This window comes from Xyrauchen texanus, chromosome 5 (genome assembly GCF_025860055.1).
Source record: "Xyrauchen texanus isolate HMW12.3.18 chromosome 5, RBS_HiC_50CHRs, whole genome shotgun sequence".
NCBI classification, from domain to species: domain Eukaryota; kingdom Metazoa; phylum Chordata; class Actinopteri; order Cypriniformes; family Catostomidae; genus Xyrauchen; species Xyrauchen texanus.
The window spans coordinates 280,697-308,108 of NC_068280.1; the positions used below are offsets into that span (position 1 = coordinate 280,697).

A 27,412-nucleotide genomic window follows, 5' to 3' on the forward strand; every position below is an offset into this window, starting at 1 on the left:
TATTCCTTTCTAATGTTACATCAATATTACTCATTTTTTAATCCATGTATTTTCTTGAATTTAAGATGATTCTGTGTTGAATTTTGTAACAAACCCTCCCACTGAATATTGGGGTGAATTTTAAGATGAGTTATTCATAACATCAATAAATCAGTGTAATGAATGAGAACATGATGATCAGTCTGTTTATTATTAGAGTTCTTATCGCAGTATCACAAGACATACAGAATATGAAACATTATTTGCAATTATACTCCTTACAATTCTACAGATTACAATGACACAATACACCGCGAAACACATTATCTTTAAATTAAACAACAGCGAATATAAAACACCAAATATACAGTTTTAAATATTATTATAAAAGCATGTGTTGGATACCGATCACACGTGTTGTTTTCACGACAGATGTGAATTCATAACAATCTCTCGTTTATTCTTCTGTTCTCGGGAGGCGTTTGTTTATTGGCCTTATGATTCGGTGGTAATGAGCATTTGCTAGCAGTTAGCTGTTCAGCGTCACTGTGTCGTCTTCCTCATTTTCTGATTCTGTCTTCACTCTGAGCAGTGACGTGCTGCTGGCGCCACTTCCTGTCGCAGGTACCGGCGTCACCGTGCAAGTCTCTCCAGCAGCTTGGCCCGATGACTCGTGTACGCGTGCGTGTTTAGCGAGGTGGTCTGCTCGTAGGAACACCCGCGGACACGAGCTGCAGCCGAAGCGTTTGGCACCGGTGTGCGTCTGCAGGTGGCGCTGCAGCTCATCCGAGCGGGTAAAGCGTTTCCCGCAGAACAGCCAGTTGCAGACGAAAGGTCGGTCGCCGCTGTGCCAGCGCAGGTGAGCTTTGAGGTGCGACGTCTTCACGTAGGCTTTTCCGCAGCCGGGGATGTGGCAGTTGTGAAGGTGCTTGCGTTTGCCGTCAGTTCCCAGAGATTCGGCACTCAGGCAGTTGGGACAGCGACATGATGCCTGACTTGGAGTACGGCTACCTGTGCGACGTTGGGATTTGGATCGTGCGGCTGTGCTCACGGTATCCTGTTGCTCCTCTGACAAGTATGATGGCGACGCTTGCGGCAGCAGGTCCTGCATCAGGGGCTCCATCTTAAAGCCCTCGGGCGGGTAGTGCAAGGCGGCGTGCGCAGAGCTAGAGGCAGGCAGGCAGCACATCTGAGGGTCGGGGCCGTAAGAGCTCATGGACCCACCCTGCTCCGCCCCTTGCTGGTCCATCCAACTGCCTGCAGCTCCAGTGTGCACATCCCACCATCCGGACACACCCATCTCCTCCTGTGGTGGTCCAGCGCGTAACCAGGGATCATACGGGTGGGCCATGGTATGTGTGTACAAGCAGAGAATGACTGTATCACCACATGACTGTCATCGGGATCTAATATCACTGACTGAACCTGTGGAAGCAAAACAAACATAAAAACATTACAGTCAGCAAACCACTCACACTCACACACACACACACACACACACACACACACACACACTCACTCACACACACACACTCACACACACACACTCACACTCACATTCACACACACACACACACACACACACACACACACACACACTCAGATATATGAACATGTTTTTAAGCCAAATGTGGATTATAAAATAGTGTCTCTCTGTTTTCTCTGCATCTGATGAAAGTTGAGTCGAACCCGTGTCACAGGACAGATCACAGAGTGTAAAGCACAAAGTATGTTTAGTATTTTACACTGTCAGCAGGATATGTTAGCACTACACGTCTGCTCTGTTTTCTAACTGCATGTTCTCTGTTATGCACATTCTGCAGTAATGAGTGTGTCCACAAGGCAGCGACACTCACTTTTGCGTCGTTCATTTCATGAAGAACTCCAAAAATACGATTTTAACACCGGAGGTCCGGAAATACCTGCATTTGTGTAAGTGCAGTCTGAAAGACTATAAAGACATCTTTATGGATCTTATCTCTTGAATTGAAATAGTCCAGTATCTCATAGCTGTCATTGTGTGTTTGCATTAATCACCTATTTATGTGCACACAGTCAAATTGAGTATAATTTGAAAGGATGAGCGTTCGACTGTATGCATACGCTATACAATGCTATACGCTTTTGTGTAAAAACTAAACTTTACTTTGGACTTAAAAGAATATTCTATGTTCAATTCAAGTTTAACTCAATCGACTCTTTTCTTTAATAAAAGCACAAATGTGTGTTCCAGTGAGACACTTACAATGGCAGTTTAATCTGTCAACATTAAAATATTCACTGTTTCAAAAGTATAGACACAAGACATAAACAATATGTGTGTAAACATGATTTTACTGTCGTTAAATCACTTACTGACCACATCTGTGGAAACATAAGAGATAAGAGACAATTTTACAACTTTGTTGCCATGATGATGTAACACTGTAAACCCATAACGACTTTACAGCTCAAATAATGCAGAAGAATTAATGTAAGTGTTTTTATAAACTTATAAGCTTCACATTTCTACTTTTAAACTCTCCAAAAATTGACCCCATTAACTTCCATTGTAAGTGCTTTTTTTAAGGAAAGGAAGGAATGTGTCGAAATGAATGTTTGTGGTAATCAACATTATGGATTTCCTGTCCAACGCTGTAGTTCACTGCTTAAACACAGCAGTACAATGCATTGTTGAGGAACTAACTAGCGAATCACTTGAGGGCCAACATTAACTGATACTGAACAGTCACCACATCCACCATCCTATTGCACACCGTCAACGTTCACAGGAGGATGCGTATATAAATGCATTCAGCAGGAGACACTGATGTAATAGCCTCGGGGCCCCGGAGTCCCTTAACGTGTCCCTGGAGACTCGTAGTAATCATAGTGTTGCAAATCAGCACGAGAAGGAAGAAATGTTTAAAAATACTGTCTGAAGAAACAATCTGGGCATTTACGAAGCTGTCTGCAAATGTTCTACATTTCAGGAAACCTGAAAAAGCACCTAACGATGCTTTTGGTTTGGTACACAGGTGTTTATAAGTCTATCCAAAAAACCAAGTCCTGTTGACAAGATACAGTGAGTTCTATTCAGGTGGACAGACATACATTTGTTCAAATGAGCAGATCGGATACATTACTATAAGTTACCTGTCATTAGTTCCTGCATTGCATGTCACATGTTTAAAATAGCCTCCTCCGTCAGCAGTGAGGGATTCACTTGTGATAAATGTAAGGAATTAGTCAGGCTGACGGAGAAGGTTAATGAGTTAGAGACTCGCATCCGAATGCTATTAGAGGTCAGTGAGAAAGAGAAGCCGGTAGATACTGTTTCAGATGCAAGTAGTACAGAGAGCAACACACACACTTTGGTTCCGGCTATAGAGCCCCTGCAGCAGCGCATTTGGGTGACGTCTCGGCGGCATACTCGTTCCTGTTAGGGTTTCCAATCAATTCTCCCCACTCAGTGATACACCCACTGAGAATCATGTTGAAAGAGCCCTTGTTATCGGTGATTCTATTGTAAGGAACGTAGAAATAGAGACTCCAACCACTATTGTTAATTGCATTTCGGGGGCCAGAGCGTCTGACATCAAATCAAATTTACAAGTGCTGGCTAATGCTAAACGTAGATTTTCTAAAATTGTTATTCATGTCGGCACTAACGATGTCCGGCTTCGCCAGTCAGAGATCACTAAAGATAATGTTAAAGAGGTGTGCGAATTTGCAAAAACGATGTCAGACACTGTAATATGCTCTGGTTCCCTCCCTGCTCGTCGTGGTGACGAGGTTTATAGTAGATTAGTGTCACTGAATGGCTGGATGTCTGAGTGGTGTCTGCAGAATAAAATAGGATTTATAGACAATTGGAAGAGTTTTTGAGGTAGACCTGACCTGCTAAAGAGAGACGGACTCCATCCCTCCAGGGAAGGTGCCGCTCTCCTCTCTAGTAATTTGGCTCATAGTCTTAATAATGATTGTAATTGACTAACTGGGGCCCAGGTCAGGAAGCAGACAAACTGGTTAATCCGAACGTCTGTTAGCTGTCTTGAGACGTCACACAGGTCACATAAACTACAACACATAGAGACTGTATCAACTAGATATCTCATAGAGACTGTGTCTGTTCCTCGAACTACCAAACACAATACCCTCACTAAATCATTTCGAATTTTTTTTTATTAAGGTCAAACTTGAACACACATCATATAAAAATAGGGCTACTAAACATTAGATCTCTTTCTACCAAAGCACTAATTGTCAATGAAATGATTACAGATCATAGATTGGATGCGCTCTGTTTGACTGAAACCTGGCTTAAACCGGATTAATATATTAGTTTAAATTAATCTACTCCCCCCATAATATTGTTATAAACATGAGCCTCGTCTGAAGGGTCGAGGAGGAGGTGTTGCTACAATTTACAGTGAAGTTTTTGGTGTTACTCAGAGGACAGGATATAAATGTAAGTCTTTTGAACTAATAATGCTTAAGGTGACACCGTCAAATGTAAATAAAAAATCTCTGTCGTCCTTTACCCTTGCTACAGTGTATAGATCACCCGGGCCTTATTCTGATTTCCTTAGTGAATTTGCTAATTTTTTATCAGATCTTGTAGTTACTGTAGATAGAGCCTTAATTGTTGGTGACTTCAACATTCACATACAGTCAGGTCCATAAATGTTGGGACATTGACACAGTTCTAATCTTTTTGGCTGTATACACCACCACAATGGATTTGAAATGAAACGAACAAGATGTACTTTAACCGCAGACTTTCAGCTTTAATTTGAGGGTATTTACATCCAAATCAGGTGAACGGTGTAGGAATTACAACAGTTTGTATATGTGCCTCCCATTTTTTATGGGACCAAAAGTAATGGGACAATTGGCTGCTCAGCTGTTCCATGGCCAGGTGTGTGTTATTCCCTCATTATCCCATTTACAAGGAGCAGATAAAAGGTCCAGAGTTCATTTCAAGTGTCTCTCAATATGAGATCCAAAGAGCTGTCACTATCAGTGAAGCAAGCCATCAGTAGGCTGAAAAATCAAAACAAACCCATCAGAGAGATAACAAAAACATTAGGTGTGGCCAAATCAACTGTTTGGAACATTCTTAAAAAGAAAGAACGCACCGGTGAGCTCAGCAACACCAAAAGACCCAGAAGACCACGGAAAACAACTGTGGTGGATGACCAAAGAATTATTTCCCTGGTGAAGAAAACACCTTTCACAACAGTTGGCCAGATCAAGAACACTCTCCAGGAGGTGTATGTGTGTCAAAGTCAACCATCAAGAGAAGACTTCACCAGAGTGAATACAGAGGGTTCACCACAAGATGTAAACCATTGGTGAGCCTCAAAAACAGGAAGGCCAGATTAGAGTTTGCCAAAAAACATCTAAAAAAGCCTTCACAGTTCTGGAACAACATCCTATGGACAGATGAGACAAAGATCAACTTGTACCAGAGTGATGGGAAGAGAAGAGTATGGAGAAGGAAAGGAACTGCTCATGATCTAAAGCATACCACCTCATCAGTGAAGCATGGTGGTGGTAGTGTCATGGCGTGGGCATGTATGGCTGCCAATGGAACTAGTTCTCTTGTATTTATTGATGATGTGACTGCTGACAAAAGCAGCAGGATGCATTCTGAAGTGTTTCGGGCAATATTATCTGCTCATATTCAGCCAAATGCTTCAGAACTCATTGGACGGCACTTCACAGTACAGATGGACAATGACCCGAAGCATACTGCGAAAACAACCAAAGAGTTTTTTAAGGGAAAGAAGTGGAATGTTATGCAATGGCCAAGTCAATCACCTGACCTGAATCCAATTGAGCATGCATTTCACTTGCTGAAGACAAAACTGAAGGGAAAATGCCCCAAGAACAAGCAGGAGCTGAAGACAGTTGCAGTAGAGGCCTGGCAAAGCATCACCAGGGATGAAACCCATTGTCTGGTGATGTCTATGCGTTCCAGACTTCAGGCTGTAACTGACTGCAAAGGATTTGCAACCTGTGTCTAATAATTTTCCTCATGTGCAACTCCAATCCTTCGCTATCATAGGTCATGAAGAGCTAACAAAACTTATCGAAACATCAAAAGCCACAACTTGTTTGTTAGATCCTATACCAACTAAGCTCTTAAAAGAGGTATCTCCTGTAATATCAGAACCTCTTCTTAATATCATTAACTCCTCGCTATGCTTAGGACATGTCCCAAGAAACTTTAAAATGGCAGTTATCAAACCGCTTATTAAGAAGCCACAACTTGATCGTAGAGAACTTGCTAATTATAGACTGATTTCAAATCTCCCGTTTATGTCAAAAATACTAGAAAAGGTAGTATCCTCCCAAATATGTTCATTTCTACAGAGAAATAGTATATATGAAGAATTTAAATTAGGATTTAGGCCTCATCACAGTACAGAGACTGCACTTAGAGTTACAAATGACTTGCTCTTATCATCTGATCGCGGCTGCATTTCTCTTCTAGTGCTTTTAGATCTTAGTGCTGCATTCGACACGATAGATCACGACATTCTCTTGAATAGGCTGGAGAATTATGTTGGAATTTGTGGAGTTGCATTAGCATGGTTTAGGTCATATTTAGCAGACTGCTACCACTTTGTCTATATAAATGAGGAATTGTCAAACCAAACAAAAGTAAAATATGGAGTGCCACAGGGATCAGTTTTAGGGCCTCTGCTTTTCTCCATGTATATGCTTCCCCTGGGAGATATTATCAGGAATCGTGGAATAAGTTTCCACTGCTATGCCGACGATACACAACTTTATATTTCTTCAAAACCTGATGAGATTTCACAATTCTCAAAATTAGCAGAGTGTATCAATGAAATAAAAGACTGGATGGCCAGAAATTTCCTTCTACTCAATTCTGACAAAACAGAGGTTCTAATTATTGGTCTAAAAAACTCTAAAAATAAGCCGCTAAAATATAATTTGACTCTAGATGGATGTACTGTTACATCATCTTCAACAGTGAAGAACTTAGGTGTTATATTTGATACCAATCTGTCCTTTGAAAATCAAATTACAAATGTTTGTTGCACAGCATTCTTCCACCTCAGAAATATTGCTAAATGAAGGCATATGCTCTCTGTTGCTGATGCCGAAAAACTAATTCATGCGTTCATGACCTCAAGACTAGATTATTGTAATGCATTACTGGGAGGATGTCCAGCAAGATCAATAAATAAACTTCAATTGGTTCAAAATGCAGCAGCCAGAGTGCTGACGAGAACCAAGGAATATGATCATATTAGCCCCATTTTATCATCGTTACATTGGCTACCCGTTAAATTCCGTATTGATTTTAAAATTCTGTTAACTACGTACAAAGCTTTGAATGGTCTTCGCAGTACTGAAGTGATCTTCTGTCACGCTATATTCCAACACGTTCATTAAGATCGCAAAATTCTGGCCTGTTAATAGTTCCTAGAATATCAAAATCCACAAAAGGAGGTAGATCCTTTTCATATTTGGCTCCTAAACTATGGAATAGTCTCCCAAACACTGTTCGAGATGCAGACACACTCTCTCAGTTTAAGTCTAGACTAAAGACTCATTTAAGACATACACCTCATTTACATTTATGCATTTGGCAGACGCTTTTATCCAAAGTGACTTACAGAGCACTTATTACAGGAAAAATCCCCCTGGAGCAACCTGGAGTTAAGTGCCTTGCTCAAGGACACAATGGTGGTGGATGTGGGGCTCAAACCAGCATCCTTCTGATTACCAGATTACTAGTTATGTGCTTAGACCACTACACCACCACCAACACACAATTAGGCTGCTTTAGTTTAGTCTGCCAGAACCAGAAACCAGAAACCAGAAACATTGATCATGATTTATAACTCTGCAATGAATTAAATGGCATCTACGCTTACATCTTTTTATTTGTTTCCTTGTCTCAACCTCGGGACTCCTATCCTGAGGTCACCAGAACCGGCTGGATCCAGCACCATTCCTGCTTCATGTTGGACTCCACTGCTACATGTCGCTGAATGATGATGACTAAATGCAGCCGGTGCCAAACATCACTTCGGTCTTTTATGATGGACTTCAGAGGATGAAATGATGCCAACTCCAACCTGCATCACCTCGGTCTATTGATGGACTACGATCTTGAAATGGAATGCATAGACTAACTATTGCCAACAAAAGCCTTCATCAGCCAATTAACACGGACAATTGCATCTATGTGAACTTTTGCAGTTCCTCTTCTGTCGCTCTCTCCACGTTGTGTCGGAGAAGCGACACTAGGGGTCTCTCTTGAGCGCCGATATTCACCTCTGATCTTATTGAAAAGGGCCAATGGGAGTTGGCACTCAGTATTTTCATACCCCGCCCCCGGACATACGGGTATTTAAGTGGGGCAAATACGGGAGTTCATTCAGAAAATTTCTTCGGAGCCGATGGTCTGTCTGCAGTTTGCTGCGAGTTACACGCCACTTAAACGTTCCTGTTTTCCTCTGACGATCTGCATGCTGTTGGATCTTGACGGCGCACAACAGCGGCTTTCTCCTTCTCAGTGCACGGCGTGCATTTTTGCCCCTGAGCGCTTCGACAGCGCAGACACGTACACACACACACTGTGTATTAAAAGAGTTTTTACTAAAAGAGTCATTTTCTCTAAAAGAGCAAACACAGCGGCGTTGAACGTCCTTTTAAGGACGCGTCTTTTTCAAGATGCCTTTCCACCCCTGTGTCGTTCCTGGATGCGGTAGAGTGCTCTCTGCTTCAGACGGCCACAGGCGCTGTCTCGTGTGTTTGGTCCGCGATCACACCGAGGCGGCGTTTGTGGATGGTTCGTGTTCTCACTGCGAGAACATGACCATGACCACGTTGCGGTCGCGGCTTGCTTTCAACAGAAAGCAAGCCACCCCAGCTGCACCCCGCATTGCTCCTTCTTCCCACGGAATTAAGGACGGTGCGGTTGGCGCTGGGGGCGATTTGGGGGCGGCAGCGGGTGCAGTTTCGCCGGGTAACCCCCCTCGAACCTCCCGTTCCCCGACACGCTCGCTGGTCTCTGTCCACGCTCGTGGCGATAGCGGCTCGCCTCACGGCCCGGCTGTCTATCCTCCCGAGTCCGAAGCAGATGAGCTCGCCGCTGCATCGGAGAGTGCGGTGTCTGATGCCGAGGACTCCCCTAGACTGCCGCCTTCGGGCCAGCAGGCCCAGGCTGAGGCCGACAGCTCAGATGTCCGACATGCTTGCCCGGGCCGCCTTGAGCGTGGGGTTGGACTGGAACCCTCCATCCTCCCCACAGCCTTCTCGGTTGGATGATTGGTTCCTGGGGGCAGCGCGCCATTCGCGGCCTCGCATCCCCCGGTCCCTTTCTTCCCGGAGGTGCATGATGAGCTGACGTCTACGTGGAGAGCCCCGCTCTCCGCTCGTCTAGGTGCCACCCGCTCCACTCTCTCCACCCTCGACAGCGGAGAGCGCCACGGGTACGACGCGATTCCCCAGGTTGATAGGGCAGTTGCGCACCATCTATGCCCCGGTAGCCCTACCTCCTGGCGGGGTCGCCCGTACTCCCATCCAAGCCCTGTAGGACAACATCCTCGCTAACGCGAAGGCCTACACTACGGCTGGACGCGCTGCCTCCGCCCAGCATGCGATGGCCCTCCTGCAAGTCCACCAGGCCAAAGCTCTCAGAAACATGCACGGGGTGGACCTGATCCTGATGTGCTGCAGGAACTGCGCTCAGTGACCGACCTCGCCCTGAGAGCTGACGAAGGCCACAGCGCAGGCACTCGGACAGACGATGGCCACCCTAGTGGTCCAGGAACGCCATCTTTGGCTCAACCTGGTCGAGATGCGTGAGGCTGACAAAACCGCTTCCTGGACGCACCTGTCTCCCAGATTGGCCTTTTCGGTGACACCGTCGAGGACTTCGCCCAACAGTTCTCCGCGGTGAAGAAGCAGACGGAGGCCATTTCGCACATCATGCCCCGCCGCAGACCTGCCGCTACGGGCCCTGCCCCGTCTGCCCGCCGAGGGCGTCCCCCTGTGAGGAAACCAGCTCCTGCTCCGCCTCAACCCGGGCCCAGCTCTCAGCCCCAGCATCGAGCACTCCGCAGGCGGCGCACGCCCCCGTCTCACGAACCCCCTCCAGGACCCGGAAGGCTCCCAAGCGTTCCTGAGACAGCCGACCCAGAGCCGAAGACGTTAGCTCCGGAGGTGGTAAGACTGCTCCGTCCCCCGGTGGAGGGCCGGGAGGAGAATCCTTTGTTTTTTCATTTGCCACACCCCTGACGGGGGCTTTGGTACTCACATTCTCAATAAAAGAGCTATTTCCTTTGCCTCTGGGTCACCTGGCCCGCAAATGCCGTTTTCACGGCAATGTGCTTTCATATCACAACAGTCCCGGTACACCGGACGCGGCGATCCCGCCTTCCGCCTGCCCACGACTGTCCCTCCTCTCTCAGGGACGGGGCATGCTCTGGCACCTGCGCCCAGACCTCTGGAACCTCCATGTCTGGTCCCTGGACGGGACACGGAAGAGCTAGCCGGCTTACCGGCGACCATTGTGAATACCATCAACCAAGCCAGAGCCCCCTCTACCAGGCACCTTTACGCCCTAAAGTGGCGCTTGTTCGCAGATTGGTGTTCTTCCCGAGCTGAAGACCCGCAGAGATGCGCGATTAGGTCAGTGCTTCTGTTCCTACAGGAGAGGCTGGACAGGAGGCTGTCCCCGTCCACCCTCAAGGTGTATGTTGCCGCTATCGCCGACCACCACGATCCTGTAGACGGCAAGTCTTTGGGTAAGCACGACCTGATCCTCAGGTTCCTGAGAGGCGCCCGGAGGTTGAATCCCTCCCGGCCAGGCCTAGTTCCCTCCTGGGATCTCTCGGTAGTCTTGGCAGGACTCCAGAGACCTCCCTTTGAGCCGCTCGAATCAGTTGGACTCAGGGCCCTCTCTCTTAAGACAGCCCTGCTGATCGCGCTCGCCTCCATTAAGAGGGTCGGGGACCTGCAAGCGTTCTCTGTCAGCGACACTTGCCTGGAGTTCGGTCCGGCAGATACGCCTGTGATCACGTACAAGATCCACGTACAAGGTTCAGCGCATGGCAAGATTGGAATGGGTCCCCTAGTGTCGCTCGACACAACGTGGAGAGAGCGACAGAAGGGGAACGTTTGGTTACGTATGTAACCTCCGTTCCCCGAGGGAGGGAACGACACGTTGTGTCGGAGAAGCGACACTAGGGTCTCTCTTGAGCGCCGATATTCACCTCTGATCTTGTTGAAAAGGGCCAATGGGAGTTGGCAGTCAGTATTTGCATACCCCGCCCCCGGACATACGGGTATTTAAGCGGGGCAAATACGGGAGTTCATTCAGGATTTTTCTGAGGAGCCGGAAATGGTCCGGCCACAACAGTGGCTCGGTTCAGCGACATGGCGGAGGAAAGACATAACGTGTCGTTCCCTCCCTCGGGGAACGGAGGTTACATACGTAACCAAACGTTAATCAAGATGGACTTCAAAGACATTAATCATTAATCTTACAGTTCAAACACAATCAATGTTTAAACACTGACCCTTAACCCTTACTTAGTTTAATAATTTTAAACTGTGATTTTAACTATACACAAGTAATATTTACATTATATTCATGATGTTAGCCCGAGGGGAACTGGCCCCCACAGTGAGTCTGGTTTCTCCCAAGGTTATTTTTCTCCATTAATCCACATCTTATGGAGTTTTGTGTTCCTTGCCACAGTCGCCTACAGTTTGCTCACTGGGGTTATTAATACAATTATTATTTAATTATTTTTAAACACGATTAAGAATCATATTTTATCTAAATTACACAATGATGATTCATCGACATTATAGACATTACAGTTGTATCTTCTGTAAAGCTGCTTTGAAATGATGTGTGTTGTGAAAGGTGCTATAAAAATAAAATTTACTTGACTTGACCTGAAGAACATTTGAGCTGGTTTCTCTGAACACAACTGTCAGTCATGTTTTGTCTATTCTCAGAGTCACATATTGAACACCCCGTAAATCGTCTAGATTACTGCTGGAAATGAGACGTTGTGTCGAATGAAGCGAAACTAGGGGTCCCTATTCAATCACGCCTACAAACACGGCAACTGGGGGGCACGGGGGACTTCCCAAGGGAGACGCGTGTCAATGAGCGTGCTGGGGCGGTTGGGGATCTACCCGGCAAAACTGAGCCCGCTGCCATCCCCAAATCACCTCCATCGCCAGTCGGGTCGTCCTCAATCCCCTGGGAAGAACACGGGTTGGTGGATGGAGTGGCGTTCCTCCTTAAGAAGGACAGCCGCGACCGCAATGTTGCCATGGTTTTCGCAGTGAGAACACGAATATCTACAAATGCTGCCTCGGTGTGATTTTATACCCGTATGTGCGGGGGAGGGGCATGCAAATTCTGTCTGCCAATTTCTCATTGGCCTTTTCTCAAGATGAGAGGTAACTGAGGCCTTCAAGAAAGTCCCCTAGTGTCGTTTCATTCGACACAACGTTGAAGTGAGCGACAGGCGTGGAACAAGGGTATTCTAAAAGAGATCATATACAGGTGAAACTCGAAAAATTAGAATATCCTGCAAAAGTTCATTAATTTCAGTAATTCAACTTAAAAGGTGAAACTAATATATTATATAGACTCATTACAAGCAAAGTAAGATATTTCAAGCCTTTATTTGATATAATTTTGATGATTATGGCTTACAGCTTATGAAAACCCCAAATTCAGAATCTCTGAAAATTAGAATATTACATGAAATCAATAAAAAAAAAGGATTTTAAATACAGAAATGTCGGCCCTCTGAAAAGTATAATCATGCATATGTACTCAGTACTTGGTTTGGGCCCCTTTGCATTAATTACTGCCTCAATGCAGCGTGGCATGGATGCTATCAGCCTGTGGCACTGCTGAGGTGTTATGGAAGACCAAGATGCTTCAATAGCGGCCTTCAGCTCTTCTGCATTGTTTGGTCTCATGTCTCTCATCTTTCTCTTGGCAATGCCCCATAGATTCTCTATGAGGTTCAGGTCAGGCGAGTTTGCTGGCCAATCAAGCACAGTAATACCATGGTCATTGAACCAGGTTTTGGTACTTTTGGCAGTGTGGGCAGGTGCCAAGTCCTGCTGGAAAATGAAGTCAGCATCTCCATAAAGCTTGTCTGCTGAAGGAAGCATGAAGTGCTCTAAAATGTCCCGGTAGACGGCTGCGTTGACTCTGGACTTAATAAAGCACAGTGGACCAACACCAGCCAATGACATGGCTCCCCAAACCAACACAGACTGTGGAAACTTCACACTGGACTTCAAGCATCTTGGATTGTGTGCCTCTCCATTCTTCCTCCAGACTCTGGGACCTTGGTTTCCAAATGAGATGCAAAATTTGCTCTCGTCAGAAAAGAGGACTTTGGACCACTGAGCAACAGACCAGTTCTTTTTTCTTTAGCCCAGGTAAGACGTTTGACATTTGAAGCCCATGTCCAGGACCCGTCTGTGTGTGGTGGCTCTTGATGCAGTAACTCCAGCCTCAGTCCACTCCTTGTGAAGCTCCCCACACATTTGAATGGCCTTTTCCTGACAATCCTCTCCAGGCTACGGTCATCCCTGCTGCTTATGCACCTTTTTCTTCCACACTTTTCCCTTCCACTTAACTTTCTATTAATGTGCTTTGATACAGCACTTTGAGAACATCCAACTTCTTTTGCAATTACCTTTTGAGGCTTTCCCTCCTTGTGGAGGGTGTCAATGATGGTTTTCTGCACAACTGTCAGGTCAGCAGTCTTCCCCATGATTGTGAATTCAACTGAACCAGACTGAGAGACCATTTAAAGGCTCAGGAACCCTTTGCAGGTGTTTAGCTGATTAGAGTGTGACACTTTGAGCCTACAATACTGAACCTTTTCACAATATTCTAATTTTCTGAGATTCTGAATTTGGGGTTTTCATAAGCTGTAAGCCATAATCATAAAAATTATATCAAATAAAGGCTTGAAATATCTTACTTTGCTTGTAATGAGTCTATATAATATATTAGTTTCACCTTTAAGTTGAATTACTGAAATTAATTAACTTTTGCACGATATTCTAATTTTTCGAGTTTCACCTGTACGTATATACGGTCAAGCAATGCACACAACTAGTATTAACATACATTATAATCGGAAATTCAGATTCAAAACTGGTAATGGGGTAAAATGAGCCACTGCATGCTCTGTGAATGTTTACTTGAAAAATCATTCGCACTAATTTAAATGTCTTATTTATTATTTAGTTCTTCAGTTTAACACTACTACCTGCCATGTTTTATACAATTATTCCTATAAATATTCAGGCTGTATGTGTTGAAAATGAAATATGATATCAGACTTGTGTTCCTTTTCTTTGTTCCTTTAAATTTATGGGTTTAAATGTGTCAACAGTTGCACTGTACATCCCTGCGATTTACAAACAAATGACTAAATAACTTTATTCATGTATTTACTCTTTTATAATAAAGATTTAATTGTATGGAATAATCTGTATAAATCAAGTGATTTAGCATTTATTTTTGTCCAAGATGTTTGACATGCAGCTCAAGTGACATGAGGATATCACACTAGTGCAATAAATTATTAAATTAAACTATTTTTAATAAAATTGGACACTTGAGCACAAAACAGAATGCAAACTTTTACTAAGTCTTAGTTATTTTTATTTATATACACTGATGGCCAAAAGTTTGGAATAATGTACAGATTTTACTCTTATGGAAAGATATTGGTGCTTTTATTAACCGAAGTGGCGTTCAACTGATCATAATGTATCAGTCAGGACATTAATAACATGAAAAATTACTATTACAATTTGAAAACAATTCTTAAACGACTTCAAAGAGTTCTCATATAAAAATCCTGCGATGACAGCTTTGCAGATCCTTGTTATTCTAGCTGTCAGTTTGTCCAGATACTCAGACAACCTTTCACCCCAAACTTCCTGTAGCACTTGACCTTTCACCCCACACTTCCTGTAGCACTTGACCTTTCACCCCACACTTCCTGTAGCACTTGACCTTTCACCCCACACTTCCTGTAGCACTTGCCATAGACGTGTCTGTCTTGTCGGGCACTTCTCACACACCTTACAGTCTAACTGATCCCACAAAAGCTCAATGGGGTTTAGATCCGTAACACTCTTTTCCAATTATCTGTTGTCCAATGTCTGTGTTTCTTTGCCCACTCGAACCTTTTCTTTTTGTGTTTCTGTCTCAAAAGTGTATTTTTCTTTTGGTTTTTCTTTGCAGTCTTCTCTTTACTGTTGTACATGAAACTGGTGTTGAGCGGGTAGAATTCAATGAAGCTGTCAGCGGAGGGCATGTGAGGCGTCTCAAACTAGAGACTCTGATGTACTTATCCTCTTGTTTAGTTCAGCTTCATTTAATGAACCAAATATCTTTCAGCTGAGTTTGATATAATGGAAGTGATTTTCTAGTGTGTGTGTGTGTGTTAGTGTGAGAGTGTGAGTGTGTGTGTGTTAGTGTGAGTGTGAGTGTGTGTGTGTGTGTGAGCGTGTGTGTGAGTGTGTGTGTGAGTGTGAGTGTGAGTGTGTGTGTGTGAGTGTGTGTGTGAGTGTGTGTGTGTGTGTTTGTGAGTGTGTGTGAGCGTGTATTTATCACTTTGTGGGGAACAAATGTCCCCATAAGGATAGTAAAACCCGAAATGTTTGACCTTGTGGGGACATTTTGTCGGTCCCCATGAGGAAAACAGCTTATAAATCATACTAAATTATGTTTTTTGAAAATGTAAAAATGCAGAAAGTTTTCTGTGAGGGTTAGGTTTAGGGATAGGGTTAGGTTTAGGGGATAGAATATAAAGTTTGTACAGTATAAAAACCATTATGTCTATGGAAAGTCCCCATAAAACATGGAAACACAACATGTGTGTGTGAGTGTGTGTGAGTGTGTGTGCAGAAATAGGTTTAACTGTCTGCCAGAACTCACATCTGAAAACAGGCAAACAAATGCATTCTGGCACTAACAAACACACTGTTAAAGTGTTGAGCATCTGCATCATGAATATGAATATGATATCACTAAATAACAGTATGATGTAAGTGTAATAAACATCAGCTGCTAAAACACCCAACAATTTCACAGTATTAAAGAATCATGAACACTGTATTTATTCTCATCAGTAAACACAATACTTTTACAGCATTGATTCATCAGGTCAGAAAACACACACAGAACAGACTGAAGACTTCCACATCTCTCAGCAAAGTTCTACACATCCTCCCTTTGCATGTTTGATATGAAATATTTTGGCTAATTTGGTGATGATAAGAGTGTAGTTCTCTCAGCTCCACGTTTAACTGTTTATTCTACATACAACCCTAACCTAATCCAGCCTGCAAATTTCATCTGGGCTAATTTAATGTTTATTTGTACATTTACTAATATATTAATTACATTTAAATGTGTTTATGTCAACATGAATCAAAGGGTTATGAGCGCATATGATTAAACTATAATAAACAATAGTGTGTTTATAAATAAACACTAACCCAAGATTAATAAATACTGTAAAAAATAATTAAAAAGTTTTTTCATGATATATTAACTAATGTTTAACATATAGAACCAAAGAATCTGAACTGTGGGTGGGCAGATCTCACACACACACACACACACACACACACACACACACACACACACACACAAATATACAGATCATTTATAAACGCATTCATGCAGCATTATTAGAGAAAGAGTTTTACCTGCTCAGCGTCTGTGATGATATGAGCACACACTTCACTAACAGCGTGAGTTTATGACAGACAGAGCCACGCCTCACACACACTCACACACACACATACTCACACACACACACACTCACACACACACACACACACACACACACACATACACACAGACAGACACACACACACACACACACACACACACTCTCACACACACACACACACACTCACACACACACTCACACACACACACACACACACACACATGTTGTGTTTCCATGTTTTATGGGGACTTTCCATAGACATAATGGTTTTTATACTGTACAAACTTTATATTCTATCCCCTAAACCTAACCCTACCCCTAAACCTAACCCTCACAGAAAACATTCTGCATTTTTAAATTTTCAAAAAACATAATTTAGTATGATTTATAAGCTGTTTTCCTCATGGGGACCAACAAAATGTCCCCACAAGGTCAAAAATTTCGGGTTTTACTATCCTTATGGGGACATTTGGTCCCCACAAAGTGATAAATACACGCTCACACTCACACACACACACACTCACACACACACACACACATACACACAGACAGACACACACACACACACACACACTCACACACACACACACACATACACACAGACAGACACACACACACACACACACACACACACACACAGATACACGCACACACACTCACACACAGACGGAGCTGCTGCTTGAATGTGTTTCAACACGTCAGTCCTCAAACCACCTGAAAGACAGACAGGAAATCTCCCACACACACACACCTGACATATTTTCCCACCACAAACATCACACACATGTACAGAAGCATGTATTTGTGCTCTCAGGTTTTGAACATACAGTAAATGTGAGAGTTCACTTCATTTAAGTTCTGCAATACCATCCTAAAATATGAATGATATTTAAATCAGAACATTCTGGATTCAGACCTCCAAAACTGGAATATTTGTTGAATATGGATGAAAAATGAAGACCAAAGAACACAGAGATGTTTCTCTACGTGTAACATCGAGGATCAGCTCATGTTCAGGATTTCATTTGGCTGTTGTATGTGAATGTGTGTTCAGAATAATTACAGGAATCAGTTTGTGCTGAACACAGCAATTAAAGACCTTGTGAACAGCTTCCTTTTCTGTGTTGATGTATTTCCTATTCAAACAGGAAGTAAGGGCAGGTCATGTCTAAGAAGTTGTGCCTTTAAACATGAAACATGATTCTTATTTGCTATATAGTGTCCATCCACTTTTCCAGAAGTCTTGATTCCAGAAGTATTCTTCACATACATTTTTCACATACATGATTTCATAACCATATATATAAACTTTGATTTGAAGCAAAAAAGGATTTGAAAATCAGACAAAAAGACAACGATACAAGACTGTGTAATTAATGTCTGTAATGAGGGAATGAACTACAATGACACAAAGCATTTCAAATTATGTAATCATATTAAAAACAATGGGAAAATATCAAAATATTTAAAGGTGTGCTTTCAGTTTATTACGATTTTCCGAGTCTTGTGGCTCCATGTGAGGTTCGGACATGAGAACGGCGAGCTCTGCGCACTAGTTTTAACATTATTAATGTCATAAACCGGTGAGATTCGATACACTGTTCCATAACTGTTTTAGTAGGACAATATTCTCAGTTCAAGCTGAGACCCCTGGAGGCCCCTTTATGCCAATTTGGTCGAAGAGGTGCAGGAAATGCGGTGAGAGATCCTTAACATGTCGGCAATGCTGGCGAAGGTCGTGGCTGACTTGGAGCGATCTTGCTGTAATATGTTGATCGATCACTGCCATGGAGACGAAATTCACAGTGGTGGTTACAAGAGTGGGGTATGTCGAGAAACGGATCGATTATCTGGAGTCATTGGAGAGAAAATTATCTGCTAATCTGCTAGCGACCAAGGTAGATTTGGAGCATGTCTGAGAGAAGTTGGAGGACTTGGAGAACCGTAGCCAGCAGAATAACATCCGAATTGTTGGATTTCCTGAAGATGAAGTAGGTTGAGATATGGTGAAATTCCTAGATGAGCTCTTTCCGGGTCTGCTCGACATAACAGGCCATAAGATGGAATTCGTGCAAGCTCATAGGCTTCCGGCTCTCAGATCCGTGGAGGGAGACAGGCCCCGTTCCATTCTGGCCAAATTTCTGAGATCATCCAATAAAGATCTTTTGTTATGCGAGGCGAGGAGTAAAGGAAGTCTTTTTTGGAAGAACCACAACATTCTCTTGTTCCCAGATATTGTGAATTCAACAAGAGAGAAACATGATCGATTTGAGGAATGCAAGAAACTCTTTCATCAACGGAAGGTCATTTTTGCACTGATGTTCCCAGCCAAATTGAGAATAGATGCTAAGGATGGCCGTAAAACATTCACATGTCCCCAGCAAGCGATGTCCTTCATAAAGTCAGTGGAGTAAGTTATTTTGTGGTACTTATGTTGTTGCCGAGTAGACGACTCACTAAACGTTCACAGGAAACTTAATGGCTTTTTTGTTTCTTTTTGTGCTGGTTCCACCTAGTGGCTGGAGTTTATTTTGTGAAGTAACACTCCTTCGGGACAGTTTGTGTGGGTGAATCTGCACGTTCTTTGTGCTTTTGCCTCCTATTGGCTGGACATTGTTTTGTAGAGTATTTCTTGAAAGTCATTGAAGTGATTGTTGCACTCATGTAGCAGCCAAATAGACAGGCTCACAGAACATTCATTTAACGGTCCATGGAAATTAAGTGCCTTTTTTTTTTTTTTTGCTAGTTTGTTTCATAGATTATCTTTTGTTGTGTAATTCTGTCTCACAAAATTTGTATAGAAACACCGGACTTGAGCAATCCGATGGCAATGTTGTCGCGGGGACTCTCATAGACATACATGGACTGTTTGAGATTAGAGGGATGGATACCAGTTAGAGGGATGGATGCCAGTTGGTGCTGTCGTGCTCTGGGTTAATGCGCATGTTTTTCTGTTTGTTTGGTTCAGGTGAAAGGGTTTGATTGTTGCACTAATGTTGGAATGTGGTCTGTTTAATTTTGTTTTTGACACACAATGATTTTTTTCTATTACATCACAATGTCAGATGTTATTATGAGTGGATTGTCTCACTCCACATGGAATGTGAATGGGTTTGAGCACCCCATAAAAGAAGGAAGGTTATTTCTCTTCTCAAAAGTAAGAAATATGATATAGTGTTTCTCAAGAAACTCATCTTTCCCTGCAGGAAGCTGAACAATTTGGGAAGATAAGATTAGGGGAGTCATTACATTGATAAATAAACATCTACAATTCAAATGTCTCAAACAGATTAAAGATAAATTAAGAAGAGTCATTATTTTTTTAGCTGAAATTCAGTGGCAAAGTCTTATTTTGGCTAATATTTGCGCACCTAATGTTCTTGAAGGGATGTAGCAAGCCGCTGGCACCCCTCATGATATAATATTGGGAGGAGACTTTAATCTGTTGATGGACTCCATCCTTGATCATAGTGAAGCAAAAGTGTGTATTAACATTGATGCTTCACAGGATGTGTAAAAATGTTGGTCTTACAGATATTTGGAGACTTTTGAACCCATTTGACAATTTTTTTTCATCAGTCCATAAGATGTATTCTAGAATAGATGTCCCTCATTTCATCTGTTGTTGATTGCTCAATTGGAAACATTTTAGTCTCAGATCACGCCCTGGTGAGTTTAGAGTTGTTGCCACATATGGACAAAAGGAAATCTTATAGTTGCCTCTTTAATGTAACCCTTTTGCAAAATCCTGAATTCCAAAAAATGTTAAAGGCTGAAATCAATGGTTATATGGAGACCACCTGGTCTTCAGTATCCTCTCTGGGCTTGGCTTTGGATGCACTTCAGGTAGTTCTTAGGGGCCGGATCATACAGTATGCTTCATCCAAACCATGAGAACATGTGGAGTTGGAAGGGAATATTAAAAGTGCAGAGGCAGAGCTGAAGCGCCAAATGTCGTCTGACGGCCTCAGAGAATTGACCCGATTGAAATACAAATTTACTTTTTTAGAGTTTAAGAGTTTTGGTTACTCAGTGCAAGATAGTCATACTTTGAGTCAGGGGACAAGGAGGGAAGCTTCTGGCTAGATATATAAAGCAGAGAGTGTTTTTCTACCATTCCCTCAGTGAAATCTGCTGGTGGTGAAATTTTAACTTGGCCATTGATTTTAATAATGCTTTTTTTCTAATCTTGATCTTTATAGTTCCAAGTTTTCGTCTACTGATGAAGATATTAGAAACTTTGTGGATTCATTAGAACTCCCTAAACTGACGACTGAGCATAAAAATTATCTTGATTCTGAGATGACCTTGAAGGAGTTTGGCGAGGTAATTAAGGCCTTCCCTACAGGCAAGGCTCCGGGGCCAGATGGTTTTGCTGCTGAGTTTTTTAGATCTTGTGCTACAGAAATGGCTCCACTTTTGTTAGATGTTTATAAGGAATCATTAAAAAAAGCTTCCGCCAACCATGAAATCTGTTAAGTGTAAGAGATATTGTCCAATTTATGCCGGGCACCTTCCAGTGGCCCAAACAGGGCATTGAGTATTTGGGAATTTTATTCCAAGCAAACTTGTGTGATTTAGTTAGTTAATTTTGACCCTTTATTAAAGAGTTTTTCGAGCGATGTGGGCAGGTGGACTTCATTACATTTATCTATGATTGTGAAGGTTAATGTTATTCAAATTTATTGTATTCCAAAATTCATCTACCTGCTACAGTGTCTCCCTGTTGATGTCCCCCTCTCTTATTTCAATCAATTTGATAGTATAGCGAAGCGGTGAAAGTCTTATGTGCAGTTCTGAGCAACATAGCAGTCATGACAGTGATGAGACATAAACCAATTACAATAAACAACATATTTACACAACACAATTTACATATCAAATGTACAGTAAACAAATAAACATTTATAGAGTATATAAAATATATATATACAGTAGTTATATTGTGGAGAATATAATTATGACAGTCCAGTGTGAGATTATAGATTAATTAAGTGCAGTGCTGATTTTGATCGTGAGAGATCAAGTGTTCAACAGTCTGACTGCTTGGGGGAAGAAGCTGTCATGTAGTCGGCTGGTGCAGGTCCTGATGCTGCGAAACCGCCTGCCTGATGGTAGCGTTGAGAGCAGCCCATGACTCGGGTGGCTGGAGTCTCTGATGATCCTCCGAGCTTTTTTCACACCGCCTGGTGTATATGTCCTGGAGGGAGGGAAGCTCACCTCCGATGATGTTTCTGGCAGTTCGCACCACCCTTTGCAGGTCTTTGCAGTTGTGGGCTGTGCTATTGCCGTACCAGGCGGTGATGCAGCCAGTCAGGATGCTCTCTACAGTGCTGGTGTAGAACCGTGTGAGGATGTGGTGGTTCATTCCAAACTTCCTCAGCCATCTCAGGAAGAAGAGGCGCTGGTGAGCCTTCTTCACAATGGCCTCAGTGTGGACGGACCATGTGAGTTCCTCAGTAATGTGGACACAGAGGAATTTGAAGCTGCTGACTCTCTCCACCGGTGCTCCATTGATGGTGATGGGGCTGTGTTCTCCGTCTTTCCTCCTCAAGTCCATCACAAGCTCCTTGGTTTTACTGACGTTGAGGGAGAGGTTGTGCTCCAGACACCAGCGTGTCAGAGTGTGCACCTCCTCTCTGTAGGCTCTTTCATCATTGTCAGTGATCAGACCTACCACCATCGTATCATCAGCAAACTTAATGATGGCATTGGAGCTATGTGTTGCCACACAGTCATGCGTGTACAGTGAATACAGGAGTGGGCTGAGAACACAGCCCTGCGGGGCTCCAGTGTTGAGGGTCAGTGATGAGGAGATGTTGCTGCCCATTCTAACCACCTGACGTCTGCCTGACAGGAAATCCAGGATCCAGCTGCACAGCGAGCTGTTTAAGCCCAGAGCTTCTCATCAAACTTGGAGGGCACTATGGTGTTGAATGCTGAGCTGTAGTCTACAAACAGCATTCTCACATATGTGTTCCTTTTTTCCAGATGGGAGAGAGCAGTGTGTAGTGTAGATGCAATGGCATCATCAGTGGAGCGGTTGTTGCAGTAGGCAGCACGGAGCAGAGTAGGAGAATACTCTCTGTTTTATATATCTAGCCAGAGTTTACCTGCTTTGTCCTCTGACTCAAAGCATGACTGTCATGTTCTGAATAGCCAAATCTCCACCTTCCGTGACAAAATAGTATTATAACTGTATTTCAATCGGGTCAATTCTCTGAGGCCATTAGACGAAATTCAGTGCTTCAGCTCTGCCTCTGTACGTTAATATTCCCTTCCAACTCCACAAGTTCTTGTGCTTTGGATTTTTTGGTGAATGAGGTATAATGTATGATCTGGCCCCTAAGAACTGCCTGAAGTGCCTCCCAAGCCACGCCCACAAAGGATACCAAGGACCAATTGGTCTTCGTATAGACACTGATTTCAGCCTTTAGCATTTGTTGGAATTCAGGACTTTGCAAAAGGTATACATTAAAGCGCCAACTATGTGATTTATTTTTCTCCGTATGTAGTAACACCTCTAAACTCACCAGGGCGTGATCTGAGACAAAGATGTTTTCAATTGAGCAATCAACAACAGATGAAATTAGGGACTTGGATATAAAAAATAATTATATTCTAGAGTAAATCGTATGGACTGATGAAAAAAAATTATAGTCCCTGCCAGATGGATTCAAAAGTCTTTAAATATCTATAAGACCAACATTTTTACACATCCTTTGAAGCATCAATGTTAATACACACTTTTGCTTCACTATGATCAAGGTCTGAGTCCATCAAAAGATTAAAGCCTCCTCCCAATATTAAAAATAAAGCATTATTAACAATTCCCAAACAAAGACTTCCACAGCATAAAGATAGAAATGCACCAAAATATCATCAATTTAAGTAACATGAAACGTTTCCAAAAGTCTAAGTGGGAGTTTGACTAATTGACAGAACTAGTCTCAACATAGGTTGCATATTATATGTAATTCGCATTAAATATCTTAAACTCTCATCCTCCACAATAGTAATCTGCCAGTAGACAGTGGGTATTCGCTTTCCTACAGTAATTGTGAAGCTGCGTTCTTGATTCATGTCAGACATCAACGGCAATGTTGAGAGCTGCTTTGAACTCCACTTTAAAAGTGTTTGCAGACAAAAACGTCTCATTCTGCATTTTAATGAGAGTAAAGACTTGACATACTTCTGTGATAATGAAAATGTGCATTGCAGAGCCTGAAAATAACTTGATCTCTGTCATAAGTTCCATCTGGGCTTGTTTTGTACAGTAAATAGTGTTGAGAGGTAATTTCTCCATCATTTGATCACTGACACGGCTTTTGTGCGTGTGTGTGTTGTGAAGTGTGCGTCAGTGTAATTACTCTGGGTGGTCACATTGCTAAGTTTCCCCCTACTCGGACCAGTGTATATGCTGGTTATTGCATTATTAACTGTAAATACATTAATCATGATTAAGATTTTTTTTTACTTGTTAATTCTTTTGTATATTGTATAGAAACTATATATACTGATGAGCCAAAACATTATGACCACCTGCCTAATAAGCTGTTGGTTCTCCGTGTGCCACCAAAACACTGCCGACCCACCAAGGCATGAACTCTACAAGACCCCTGAAGGTGTCCAGTGTGTATCTGGCACAAGACATCAGCAGCAGATCCTTCAAGTCCTGTAAGTTGTGAGGTGGAGCTGGCATGGATCGGTCTTGATGGTCCAGCACATCCTATAAAGGATCAATCAGATTGAGATTTGGTGAATTTGGAGGGCAGGGCAACACCTTGAACTCTTCATCATGTTCCTCAAACCATTCCTGAACAATGTGTGCAGTGTGGCATTATCCTGCTGAAAGAGGCATCACTGCCATCAGGGAATACCATTGCCATGAAGGGGTGTACCTGGTCTGCAACGATGTTTAGGTAGGTGGCACCTGTCAAAATGAGCGTCCACATGAATGGCCGGACCCAGTGTTTCCCAGAAGAACGTTGCTCAGAGGATGCATCTCTGAAGCTCAGTTAATACAGGTAATTCACTAAAATAACTGGCAATTATGCTCTAAATATAATGATTGTGCTTATATTAAACGCAAGTATTATTGGCTGAAACGATGCTACGCTCTTTCCCCAAACGTTCTTTTTGTTATTTTACATTTTTGTGTGCTTAATTATCATGCATAAACACACTGACATAATGATTGATGTATCCAGTCATGAAATCATAGACGCTCTCCTCGAAATCAAAACACGGCATACTGTAGTAGTAGGTGTAAATGTCGATGGTGCCAGTTAATACGTATCTTAGTGCAGGAACAGGAATTACAGGAATAAACAGGACACACACACACTGGGAGTGTGTGAGAGACAGAGTGAAGTCTAAATTGATGCACTAGCTTAAAATGTTTTTCCTGTTTCTTTTTATCTGTGAAAAACAGGAACAGCATTTGCAATTATCCATCAATGTTTCAAAAATTATTAAATGATGTGACAGAGAATTTTCGGTTAACGCAACTCCAGTCATGTTAGGATAAGGCATTGTTTGTGTGCCACCAGTTATAATGACCCTGAGAGACAACACTGTCTGTGAGTACAAGATGATGTCATCAATATATCTGCTAAAAGATGATTTAGTCAACTAGCATCTATTAACTAATGACAAAATGTTTTTCTCAGTTTGGTCTTTAAGTGGTATAAGAACTGATTATGGATACATTTGATGACATTTGATTGAAGGTGTGTTATATTACTGTGTGCATAGCACAGGTTCGGCTTGGGTAAAGTGATAGTTTAAAGCGAATTTAATAGATTTGGTGTGTGTTTGTGTTGGATGAAGGGAACTTCCTCTTCTTAAGATATTTACACACTTCAGCAGCTACTGAATAACACACTTCCACTAGCATGTTTGACAATGAAAATCCAGGAAATCCTACCGGCCAACAACACACACTCAGACGTCTCTCTCCCCCCGTGGAGCCGTGTGTTTAGTGTACAGAGAGCTGCTCTTTGATAGTCAAGCACACCTGTGTTTTCAGGTACAGACTTCCTCCTGGGACACGCCCCTTTGCTTTGATTGTTAAAGAGCGCTGGCGCCAACACACACACATGTGCACACACATAAACAACTCATATTGAGCTGCTTTCCAGGTTCCCACAGACTCTTGCTGTCACACACAGACAAAATGACTTCACATCACAAAGATACATTTATTGTGTGTATGTACATATTGTTTGAAAGCTTTAGTATTGTAAATCTATACTTAATCATGCTAATAAATCTTGCTGGCGCTGAAAGAAAAATGAGTGAGACAAGACCACTGACTGTGCACCAGACATAAATCATTTGTACACACACACACACACACACACACACGCACACATGCAACACACACACACACACTCACACACTCACACATGCACACACTCACGAACAAGCACTCACTCACACACACACGCGCACACACACACTCACACAAACACACACTCAAACAAACACACACACACTCATGCACACATACACTCACACTCTCACACACAAACCTTGAAAATCCCACCTTGAGGTCCTTGTATTCTGTTGTGCTTCGTCCAACTGTCAAGAACACGTCCTCTTTAAGAAATTACATTATACCTGACATGTGAATGTGTAGGACACATGTAATGCCATTTTTGAGCAAGACAACCAAAAACATTACTTTGCCAGCATTCTCATACTCTAAAAATGGTTACGGAAAGAAGTACAAATAACTGAAAAAAATTATAAATAAATGCTCAGGACAAATGTTTACATCTATTCACCCTATGAATCTATTTGGTGTTATATGTCACTCTAAGCTGCATGTTGTTCTTTACAATTATAAATACTGTGAATATTCAAGCTGTAATTGCTTTAGACTAAAGAAAGATCTGAAGAATGTGAACTTGAAGCCTCCTACAGACAGGAAGTGGACCCTACCTGGCCTTGTGCCTCCACAATTGGAAAATCCACAAATGGTTGGTCGATCGCACTGCAAAATGAATGACTTCCGATGACCAACTAAACCCCTATATAAGTGCAGACCATTTACCAACACATCCCCTAAACCCAACACAAACCCTAAACCTAAAACATCCCCTAAACCTAACCTAACCCAACCCCTAAACCCAACACAACCCCTAACCCAACACAATCCCTAAACCCAACCCAACCCCTAAACCCGACACAATCCCTAAACCCAACACCCCTAAACCCAACACAACCCCTAACCCAACACAATCCCTAAACCCAACCCAACCCCTAAACCCGACACAACCCCTAAACCCAACACAATCCCTAAACCTAAAACATCCCCTAAACCTAACCCAACCCCTAAACCTAACACAAACCCTAAACCCAACACAACCCCTAAATCCAACACAACCCCTAAACCCAACACAATCCCTAAATCTAACACCCAACACAATCCCTAAACCCAACACAATCCCTAAACCTAACACAACCCCTAACCCAACACAATCCCTAAACCCAACCCAACCCCAACACAATCCCTAAACCTAAAACATCCCCTAAACCTAACCCAACCCCTAAACCTAACCCAACTCCTAAACCCGACACAACCCCTAAACCCAACCCAATCCCTAAACCCAACCCAACCCCTAAACCAGACACAACCCCTAAAC

The 27,412-nt window shown here is 42.8% G+C and overlaps 1 protein-coding gene across 1 annotated transcript; it reads right to left on the bottom strand.

Annotated features, from left to right (window-relative positions):
• Positions 1-181: 181 nt before the first annotated feature.
• Positions 182-16,759, bottom strand: LOC127643701 (transcription factor Sp6-like). Its single transcript, XM_052126522.1, has 2 exons — positions 16,735-16,759; positions 182-1,404 (listed from the first exon to the last, which is right to left on the bottom strand). The coding sequence occupies exon 2, from the start codon at positions 1,328-1,330 to the stop codon at positions 509-511; it is 822 nt and encodes a 273-aa protein (XP_051982482.1). The 5' UTR covers positions 1,331-1,404; positions 16,735-16,759; the 3' UTR covers positions 182-508.
• Positions 16,760-27,412: the final 10,653 nt, after the last annotated feature.